The following is an 11,544-nucleotide window of genomic DNA, read 5'->3' as shown; positions in this document are numbered from 1 at the left end:
CTTGATTTAAGAATCAAACAACTCAATGCCGCTTTAAATTAACCATTTTTTTCCGAATAATATAACAGATTTATTAAAAAAATGTATTTTGAACGTTTTACATTTCTTACAAAAGAAATGTATAGGATTCGCTCAAACTTTGAAAACTTTTTCCGAGGTCCGGAGGGCCGAGTTTCATATACCAATCGACTCAGCTCGACAAATTGAGACAATGTCTGTATGTGTGTGTGTGTGTGTGTGTGTGTATGTATGTATGTACAAAATGTCATGTAATTATCTCAGCACCGATCTTAATGAAACTAGTTTCAAATGAAAGGCCTAACGTGCCCATTTGACACTATTATTTTTGTTTTTCGATATGTTGTTTACTTTTTGGGATATGGGCCATTTTGTCAAAACATTGCAGGTTTTTAGTAAATAACTTTCGAATAAAGCAACAATGTTCATCAACTTGTACACAGTTAGAAACCTTGTAAAAATACCTTTCTATCAAGCTATAGATTGTCGAAATCTATTCACGAGCGACGGAGATATTAAACATTTTGTATTTCTATTTCTCGCTTACCAAATTTCACTAATTAAAAAGGAGACCGTTTCATACAGAGTATTGCTTTACTGGTGTTTTAGGGGCAAAACTGAACCGATTTTGAATATCGGGGTATGAAAACACATCTACGTGATTCAAGGAATTCGATTTTGAAAACATCTTGTGAATTACCTCTATAATAACTGAACTATTTCTCAAAAATCAATATGGGAAGTTCACTTCAAAAACAAAATAATGTGTTCGTAGTGAAATTTTTTCTAGAGTTCATGTATTTATCCCTTGGATCAGGCATTGCGTTCAATCGTGAAGTAAATGTTGGATGGTATATTAATAAACAGATTATCAAGTAATTCACCTAGTAGTGAGATAAAAGACTTTACTCGTGGCATTACCGAAAGAAACTGTATTTTTGAATCTCAAAACTCTAGCAAAAATTTAGCTCTTTGCAAGATTTAGATTATATTAGTTATGGCGCAAAAATTACTACTTACATTATTTATAATAAGGATGTAAGGAATCAATATATCGCATAATATACCTATAGAAATAAGGTCTCGGCATTAACCATCATTTACCATTCCTCACATGCCTTCCCCTATCTCTATCTCACTCCATCTCTCTCTCTCTCTCTCTCTCTCTCTCTCTCTCTCTCTCTCTCTCTTCCTTCGTGTTCATGACAACTGTCACGACTCACATATATCTTGTTATTTCTCAATCCATTTGTAAGTTGTGTGGAAACAAGTTTAATAATACATCCTACATGTCAAATAAAATATTTGTAATCCTGAGAAAATTTGCAAAATATTTGCCTTATGGGAAAACTATAACTATTTTCAAGGTGAAATAGGTATTTCGAAACGTTGCACTATGGGCAGACAGGTGACCATCGAAAACTACATCAACTCAAATTTAATTCAGTTCTATTCAAAGCTTGTATATACACTATAATAAAGGAAATTCATGGCTATCTCAGAAAAATATGTGGCTTAACTGGGTGGTAGGACATTCCACGTGCGATATTTCAACTCTTCGTATTTCTTTTGAATTTTGAATAAAACATATGCTCAAATATGTCATGTGAAAACTGAGAACACCTTTTTGTGATGATATTATTGAAAATGCACATACGTTGTATTGGTATGAACTTTCATGAAAAATAACGGATCAAAGCCCAAAAATACCCACGAATTAGATCCGGGAAAATAAGTCTCCCAAAGTCCCCACTCTCAATGGGGGATGTAAGTACAATGTGTCTTCTAACTTATCGTCGTCCATATCTGCTCTATACTGAGTACACTTCAATTGAAGTAACTGCCATTGAAACAGTTACAATTAGTAGTGAGGCATTGGGTAATTCAGCACACGTTTCGTTCGAGTTTTCCATATTGTACGAGTAAATGAGCGAGGATTGCAATCAGAGTTTATGCATTGTACAGATAGTTGATCTGACTACATTTTTGCCATCCTGATAGTTTGAACCATTTCTTTTTCGCAGTATTGGATTGTACAGGACTTATTTATCCATATTTCATGAACGAGAATTCCGAACGAAACAATGTGCAAGCTATAAGGATGACTGGAAAGAGACTGCATTATAATCAACTGAATGCACGCCTTTTATGCTATCGATTTAGCCTAGACACTTCACACTACTTATTTTAATGCAAATGAAAACTTTGAAATATCTACTTGTCTCTTACGAATCGCATTCTCCATCTTATGCTCTCTGTTCCAAGGGCTTTCGTGAAATTTTGTCTACTTTCCGAATCTGTAATAAGTTTTGATGAAGGCATTCATTTGATAAAGTTATGACATATTTGTCGAATGAAGATTCGTCAAATCGTTGTAAACGTCACGAAAGAATTGTCATGTGACCTTGTCTCACTTTACTATATTCTATTGCGCGTTAAATTACTGGACCAGCAAATTCTATTCTGAACAATTTTTTTCGGGAATATGTGACCAAAAAGTAAACTTTGAATTCCAAAGCAAATTGAACGTTCCATGTTCCTGACAACTAATTAAGGTCCATCAATAATGTAGAAACACCAGATAATCTTAAAACGACACCGTCAAGTAAAGAAGCGTGAAAACGAAAAGACTAAAACAAAAAAGATGGAAGCCCTAGAAATCCCATTGTATGTTTTCGTTCAATGCATTTTTTCATTTTTTCCAGTTCATTGTATAGTTTCTTCATTTTATAAACATGACTATTTTTTCAGTTTTATTCATTTCATGCAAATAATTCATTTGACACAATTTATTTTTTCTATTATTTTATAATCTTACAACATCGTTTAATTTATCATTCCAATCAATGCATTTTATTTTGCGCATTTTCTTCTTTTTTATTCATTTTGTCAATTCACTTCATTTTGTTTATTTGATTCGTTTGTTTTATTTATTCATTTAATATTTTTTTTATTCATTCTATTTTCTTTGTTCATTCCATTCATTTTATTCATTTGATCCATTAAATTAAATTGATTCATTTTTTTCCTTTTTTATTTCGACTATGTTAGTCACATTTTCTTTCTTACATTTTAACGACATTCAATTAGCTAGAGATTACTGGGTAGTGAAAGTTATGAAAATTAAAGCCATAGTACTCAAGTGAGAGCAAGGATGTGAAGTAAACAGATCGGAAAACTATAAGTGGCAGGGTCATTAGAACAGGCTTAATATCGTACGGGCTTAATCTTTGTCTTCTGCTGATGAGGGTCGAGCTTAGGCAGTATAACTACGAATCACCCGAGTTCACTAGCATGTGACCTGGTATCGATAGACGTGTCCATCTTTACCGTGACAACTGACCTCTAATTTTCATAACTTTTCCTACCCAGTCTCTATCTAATTGAATGTCATTAAAATGTAAATTGATTCATTTAATTCATTTGATTCATTTGATTAATTTGATTCATTCGATTCACTTGATTCATTTGATTCATTTGATTAATTTGATTAATTTGATTCATTTGATTCATTTAATTCATTTAATTCATTTGATTCATTTAATTCATTTGATTCATTTGATTCATTTGATTTATTTAATTCATTTAATTAATGTAATTCATTTGATTCGTTTGATTTATTTGATTTATTTGATTCATTTTAATCATTTGATTTATGTGAATCATTTAATTCATTTTGGTCATATCTTTAATTTAATTCATTTCAGGTTCAATCATTCCATTTATTTATTTCATTCAATTTGTTAGTTTGAGTCAATTTATTCTATTAATCTTATACTTTTTTTCTAAATATAGTCTAAATTTTCATTAAATTAGCTAATATAATTTGATTGGTGTATTTTATAATTTTGATTTACTACTTCGCATGAGTTCCAACAGCGATATGTGTAAGAAATGTCTCATCTCACTGCTAGGTGGATTAAATCGGTTTTTTTGTAGATAAATGTTTTGGTCCCTTTTGAAACATCGCACTGGTTTTGTGCCCTCTCCCATAATCCCTTTTCGGCGAGACGTTAACTTATAGTGCGTGCGGGTGAGCCCTTTTGTTTATAGCAAATGATTATGTGACGTTTATTTTGATCCCTTTCTTGATGTTGCGATGTTTTTGTTCCCTTTTCAAGTAGTCTTTTTCATTAAGAAAAGGGCCCATAAACAAATTTTTCCGTTTTGTTGTTTGGTGTTTATGATCCGTTAATTTTTGAGGGGAAGTCAAAGGGAACATAAGCAAAACAAGTTATTTTGCTTATGTGCCTTTTCGATAATCCATTATTTCCCCAACAGCCAGGCTTCAGAATCGGCTTATTTAAGGTATGTATAAAGCTTTGTTAGTGTCCATTTGAAGTAAGTATTGTGTACGATTTGTTTATCGGCCCATTTGAAATGTTCTCGTCGAAATCGGTAGATCTGGCCACGCCTGAGTTGGACCGACTGACAAATGTCAAAAACTCCAAAGAAGACATTAGTAGTGTAAAAGATCGAGGGATTGCCCTTCCTACGATGATTCTCAGGGATAGACCGTTCCAACATCAAATTATGGTCTTGTCAAATTTCGGTCTTGTTAAACTGCAAATGACGTGAAAACCAAAGATGATACCAGATAAGGTATAGGCATACGTAAAGGGAGAGTTTTGGTTTTACAATTGGCAACATCTATATTGCGTAAAAACTGCTTTACTTCCAGAAAAAGGAAGTTGTTAAAATCGAAATTAATTAAAACAATGTTTTGAATATAGAAACTAGTGCTTTCAGCCTTTTTGAGGTTCTCAATGCGTTTGCCACCAATAATATTATTGTACACACATGCATGCACCTTATGCAGATTATATTGAATCTGTTTTGCGCTTGTCAAATCTGTCACTCTTCTTATTCTTATCTGGACACGCTCTTCTTCCCTTTGGGGCAGACCCTCGTAAAAGATTGTTAGATAGATTGTCAAAGTCAATTTGACATGAGATTTTGACGTTCAGATGCTTTTTAGTTGGACCAAATACAAATACAACATATTTGTATTTGGTTGGACAATGGTCCAACTAGCAGAGGTTCAACTAAAAAGCTGCCCGGATAGAATTTTACAATAGCATTTACCCTACAAACAATCATAAAACAATAAATATTATAGTTACTGTTTCAACATTGTTCGATGCCAAGTTCTCACAGTAGATTTACAATAAAATTTCATGTAACAATAAATTTCACTGTTCAACAAAAAACTGATACAGTGCATTCACAGTAAATTTTACTGTTTTCGAGAAAAAAATGTATGGATAAAAATTGATTTTTTTAATGTTAAGATACATAACCATCCCCCTTTTTCACTGTAAAAGTCTATTTTACATTGAAATTTACTGCAAAAACGTTGAAGTTTATTGTTTTTGTATTGTAGCAAAACACTAAAACTTACTGTAAATTATTGTAAAATTACTGTACTGTCACAGTGAAAATCATGATTTTGTTACTGTACATTTCTATTGGGTGTCCAGTTAAAAAGTGCCCAACCAGCGAATCACGATTGTATTAAATTTTATATTATTAAATTTTCAAGATGACTTTACACTTACACCATCAACATATTGATCAATCTAGGGGCAGATCACTTGTGATACATTTTTAAAAATCAGCGAAATTAAATGCATTTATTTCCATCAAAATAGAAATTCATAATGTATTTTGCGTTGCGTGCAATGTTGTTTGCGTTGCGTGTAAGACGTCAAAACCCTACAGAAAAACTAGCCCTACATTTAACAAAACGTCGAACAAAGTGGATCAGTGTAGGACGTTTGTTAAACAAATTTTCCTGCGAGGGAGTGCAAAGCTGATGCAAAAATGGAAATTAAATGCATTTTTTCTAATTTGATGTAAATTTGTTATACATTCTTAGAGTGATCTGCCCCTAGCAATCAATACAGTCGTGATTCGCTGGTTGGGCCACAGCCTTGTCCATCTAACGAATTTGATTCGCTAGTTGGACCGACTGACAAATGTCAAAAACTCTCCAAAGGAGATGTTGGCTGTGTAAATGCATCTGTTCACATCTCTAAATATTGTCAGATTAATTGTCAAAGTAAATCTAATACGAGATTTTGGTGTTTAGATGCTTTTTAGTTGGACAATGGTCCAACCAGCGGATGTCCAACTAAAAAGCGATCCAGTTAAAAAGTGTCCAAACAGCGAATCACGACTGTATATTAGAAAAACTCTAGAAAGAGAACTGCGGAGACTCCATTTTGGATCGATTGGATTCGCGTTTTGCTGTCAAAAAACGAATCCAATCGAACATTGCCTATCCTTATAACATTGGACGTGTTGCCATACAATGCCGGGGCATACGTTGCCAAAATGCTGTTTTTCTCTCCGCAGTTCTCTTACTAGAGTTTTACTACTGTATATGTCAGTAGATTGGTGATTTTGGTTTTATCGTGTCCATTATTTTCAGTGTGGATGAGAGCAGACAAACCGTGTGTGGGTGAGAGCAGACAAACTCGAGGTGTATACAGGTGTACACATTTTTTTTCTATGTGTGCATCAGCTGTCACTTTTTTCGGGCAAACAAGAAGAATGAAGTAGAAAACAGAAGCACGTGATATCATACTTCATTCTGATTGGTTAGTGATGTAAACATTTGCTCTTTTGCGATCCCGGACGCCATACTTATTTTTACCACGTGCTTACAAGCTTCGTTTCGATTGGTCGGTTTGTTGATTATGTGCATCGCGGTCCTGGGCCGCCATGATTAATTTCACTAGCAACAAACCAACACACTCAAACTTGACGAATGTGAACACCTATACTATAAAGCGCGACTCAGACGATACATCAGCTTCCGTCAACGTCAATGGAACGTCACCGTTCCGTCAGGATAAGTTAAATACTTTTCTCTTGCGCCCGTTCACACGTGCCGTACGTCAAAACGTTCCGTGCCGTTGATGTTGTGTGTGAATGCCTCCATTTAACTGCAAGTAACTTATCCTGACGGAACGGTGACGTTCCGTTGACGTTGACGGAAGCTGATGTATCGTCTGAATCGTCCTTAATGCATCTCGAGACAAACTAATGTGGTTTTCGTTTGAAGCGAAACTGAGTCAGTTCCTAACCCCAACTGCTGTCAAAATGTATGAACTGACAGCAGTTGGGGTTAGAACCTGACTCAGTTTCAGGTTCAAGCGAAATCGCCATAACGTTGTGTCTTTCCGCGTGTCTTTATATTTGAAACATTGTCTTTGGTTAAAAACGAAAGAAAAATAAACGTGGTTTTCCTTTAGCGGCAATAAATGTTTTTTCTAACGAATATTCTAGAGTAAAATCAATAGCATATCATTAGGTGCTTTTCTTTGGCAGCTGCTTTGGTTTTGGAAATAAGGTAAGCCTAACATAAATATATCTTCTAAAACAGTTCCTTAAATATTGATATTTTATGGAATACGATGTCCTGTCAGCACACATCTAGTACCAGGACATAGATTGGTATAGTATGTTCATTTGTTCACTAATTGCTCTCAAGATTTTTCTGGAATCGCGTTCCTTTTTACACTGGTTTGCTATCCAAGGAAGAGGTCAACGCTTTTTTGTGAAAAGGGCGATACTTACAAATGTAAACATAAGGCTTTTTTCATACATGCGAATGAGGGCTTTGAAACGCAACAAATTAACCAAAAATTTTGGATTCTACGATATTGCTTTCTTAAACTACAGCAAAAAATTCAACGGGCGAAACTGTATTTTTGTTTATTTAAAGATTCGCCCTCCACGCTCCATGCAAACAAACATGGCGATCCTTTTTTTGCTAGCAGTTTAGAGGCGAAAATATTTTTTTCGTATTTTTTAGGATTATCAAGCTGATAACAGCTGTAAATAGTAACAATGATCGCTATTGAAAAAACACGGACGAATATCTGGATGTGTTCGACATCATTTTTACTATAATAGGGGTTACCAAAAGACAATTTGTTCTATCTGTGCATAGTCGACATAGATCTTTCGTTAGGGCTTAATGTAAACAAACTGCGGTTTCGCTATTATGACATTATGCGACAAAAATACTACAAGATTGAGGTGAAAATTAGTTAAAATGGTTTTTAGTTCGATTTATAATTAAAGAAAACGGCGAAACATGCATTTTCTTCGAGATTTCGACTTAGGCCCTTCTTATCATATGGAATTTAAAGGCTAAACTTACATTTTTTGACAGAACCGGGCGTACGGTTGTTATTCACAAAATTTTTCTTTAAACGGCGGTTCTATTATATAAATGATAAGCAATATCTACTATGATCATGTCTACTCGATAGTTGTTGCACATAAACATTCGAATATTTCGATATTTTTATGAAATTCGAAAAAAAGATGCACGCGCCCTTTCATTTACATTGGGTTTCTATGCGCCCATTTGCTGAGCCCTATTAAAAAGTATACTGTCAAGCTCGCCCATTTTCCCAGCCCTACCAAGCAAGACAGAGTCAGTTTAGCCTAGAAAAACTCTAGTTTCTAGAGTTTTTCTAGTTTAGCCCATTTACCGCGCCCTGCTGAAAATTATGTACACAGTTTAGCCCTTCCGCAAATGGTGGTTGCTGAAGAGCGAAATCACGACTGGGATGCAAATTGGGCGTAAGCATTTTTTTAGTTTCTACTCACTAAAAGCACATAGGAATTAAATTTTTTGTTATATTGTCATAAGGTTTAACCGAAGATGCTTCCGGAAAAACATGGTCATAAAGTAATTTATACCTACAATAAAAACTACATTTAGAAAAGCATCGCCGAATATTGAAACTGATTTTTCTCCTTTTGAGTACATTGCGACTTAGGCCCTAATGAAAGATCTGTGTCAAGTTGAGATGTTCGCGTCATGAAATTCAAATGCCAAATTATGGGGAAGGATTGTTAAAAAAATGAATCAGCTATATTTAATATTTCAGATATGCCATCGAAAAAAGGCCAAAAAGCCGCGGCCAAGGGTCCGTTCTACTTCTTCATGATGGAGTACAAGCGTAAGGAGGAGGCCACCGGTTTTCGCTTCACTGGTGGGATGACTGAAGTAATGCAACGGGCCGGTCCCCACTGGGAGAAGTTGGCACCCTATGAACGCGAGCCATACAATGTTCAAGCGAAGAAATACAAGGCGCACCCAACCGATCTGCTCGGTGAACGTTACACATCTCAAGGAATCCCGTTCTCGCAAGTAGAGACGGCTGCACAAGCACGTCGAAAGCAAGAAATGGAGACACAGAAGACCATTGTTGAAATAATACAAACGGCCGTAAGCGCGAACTCACTGGAGCAGTTGGAAATATATTTGATTTCATGTAATTATTTCTGTGTTACAACGTCGAACGATTATGTTCCGGCGGAAGTGGCTCTGGTCAAGTATAGTTTAGAAAGAGGAATTATCGATAAAATGAATATTCTGGTCAACCCACAAGAACTGCCACTGGGAATGGCGCACGATGCTGAGTTGCACACAAATGAGACTCATCAGTTACCTCTACCGCCCGATGCAATTGGAGAATCAGACTATGAAAAAGTTTTAAAAATGATATTCAAATTCACGGAAGGTTCGTCGAGTAAGAAGCGTCTACCATTGCTCTTTACTTATAATAAAGATCAAGCAATGGTTAGAAATATTCTTTTTGGACTACTGGATGCGACTGGCATTGACAACTTGGAGCCGAAAGTTTATCCACTAGTCGATTTATTCTTTTATCTAAAACAAGCAACCGAAAACTACGGGTTAGATATCTGCACTTTTCCTTCAGTGCATATGGCCAAGGCACTGCTGGAGAAAGATGTATATGCCTACACGTTGGGTATAGGCTGCGAAGTTCACGAAGGATTGAACAATTCTGTTCAATGTGCACTCTCAAAATGTGTTCGCTGGGCTTACACAATTTCTGATAGCTGCTGTTTGGATATGGGAATTGATATGGAGGGAGGAAAGCATCTTCCGGAAAATATGACTCTTCCGACTGATGTAACTGAAACCGTTTCGTGTATATCTTCTCGATTCAGCAAAACTGTTGTGCTTACGGATTTAACTCGCAATGGACCATTGCGTCGTCCTCGAAGTTTAGAAAGAAAGGACGGTGATAAGACAAACACTACGATATACAGCAGCCGAGTCGGTACAGCAGTTCAGACTACGGATAAGTTTAATAATCCTCGCGATTATCCTACTATCAGTGAAACCTTTAACACCACAAATCCGTTCCGGAATTTTAATCCAGATAAGGAGGAGAAATTTAAATCGAACGTCAAAGTTGAAGCAATTCCAAAGAAGAATCCATGGTCTCGTGAGATGAAACTGAACGAAGCACGTGTCCCGCTTGAGGATCAAATACCTGTAGTCGGACGGGGAAGAGGAACTCTAGCAACATTGTCTGGTGGACGCGGAAATTGCTTGAAATCATTTGCGTCCGTTCTGAGCCATGGTCGGGGAAATTTGAACTACTGACTTGGAATGTCCAAAGGGGATGTCATACTACTATGATAAATGTATCGATAATAAGTGCTCTTCTGGAATGTTGGATGTTTATCCCAGTTGAACTAAATATTACATGATAAATGTAATTTCTATTTTACTACATTGGTCAAGAGACAATAAAGAAAAACGTTAAACCATTTATTTTCCCATGTCGTACTAATTTTGTGACAAATGTTTTGGTATATTTTTTAATTTTTCATAGAATTACATGATTTTGTCGGGGGGGGGGGGGGGGGGGGGGGGGATGGGAGGAGTTGCTTCTCTAATCTTCCGGTCATCACATCGCATGCTTTGGTATTCTTAATATGTATAACAAACATGAAGATGTGACATAAGGCGCTCAGAGCGCACTAAAATCCTGTCAATCCATTTTTCATTGGATTGTCTGCTCTAAATATATCACCAGGGGACCATTCATAAATGATGATGGATATTGACAATAGGGGAAGAGCGTCACGTAACGAGAAAAAAAACTAAAAATGAATTTATTTATTTATACTGGTCTTCGATTTTCTCGTACAGACAGTTCCTTAATTAATAATAATTCTATGTTTAAAGGTAGTCTTAGTAATGTTAAAATCATACTTGTCAGCTACATCATTAAAATTACGACAGCATACATTGAACGGATTGTTTTGTGAAAAAAGAGTACGATACATCGGTAACCGAAAGAAATCAGTTCGTCTGGTGGGTCTAGGTGGTACGTTGAATCGGAGCTGGCTCAGCAACTCCGGGCTATCTATATTGTTTTCCAGAAGATCGAACACGAAGAGCCGTTGCAGCATTATCCTCCGACTTGCAAGAGTTGGCAAACGTAGAAGATTGCATCGATGTTCATAGGGCGGTAGACGAATAGGATCAGTCCAAGGTAGTAACCGCAGAGCGTAACGAACAAAGTGACGCTGAATTCGTTCGATGCGATTAATTTGAACAGCATGATAGGGTGCCCACACAAGCACGCCGTACTCCAGGATGCTACGCACGAGTGCACAAAATAGCGTTTTTAGGCAATAAATATCGCTGAATTGCTGCGTGTTTCGTTTAATGAACCC

General features: G+C 36.0%; 1 protein-coding gene across 1 annotated transcript; it reads left to right on the top strand.

Moving 5' to 3' along the window:
• The first annotated feature begins 7,189 nt into the window (after positions 1 to 7,189).
• On the top strand, positions 7,190 to 10,633 carry LOC131682601 (protein maelstrom homolog). Its single transcript, XM_058964210.1, has 2 exons — positions 7,190 to 7,375; positions 8,931 to 10,633. The coding sequence occupies exon 2, from the start codon at positions 8,933 to 8,935 to the stop codon at positions 10,460 to 10,462; it is 1,530 nt and encodes a 509-aa protein (XP_058820193.1). The 5' UTR covers positions 7,190 to 7,375; positions 8,931 to 8,932; the 3' UTR covers positions 10,463 to 10,633.
• Positions 10,634 to 11,544: the final 911 nt, after the last annotated feature.

Source organism: Topomyia yanbarensis, chromosome 2 (genome assembly GCF_030247195.1).
Source record: "Topomyia yanbarensis strain Yona2022 chromosome 2, ASM3024719v1, whole genome shotgun sequence".
NCBI lineage: Eukaryota > Metazoa > Arthropoda > Insecta > Diptera > Culicidae > Topomyia > Topomyia yanbarensis.
Note: the sequence above shows the minus strand (reverse complement) of the source record. Positions and strands in the feature narration are given on the sequence as shown.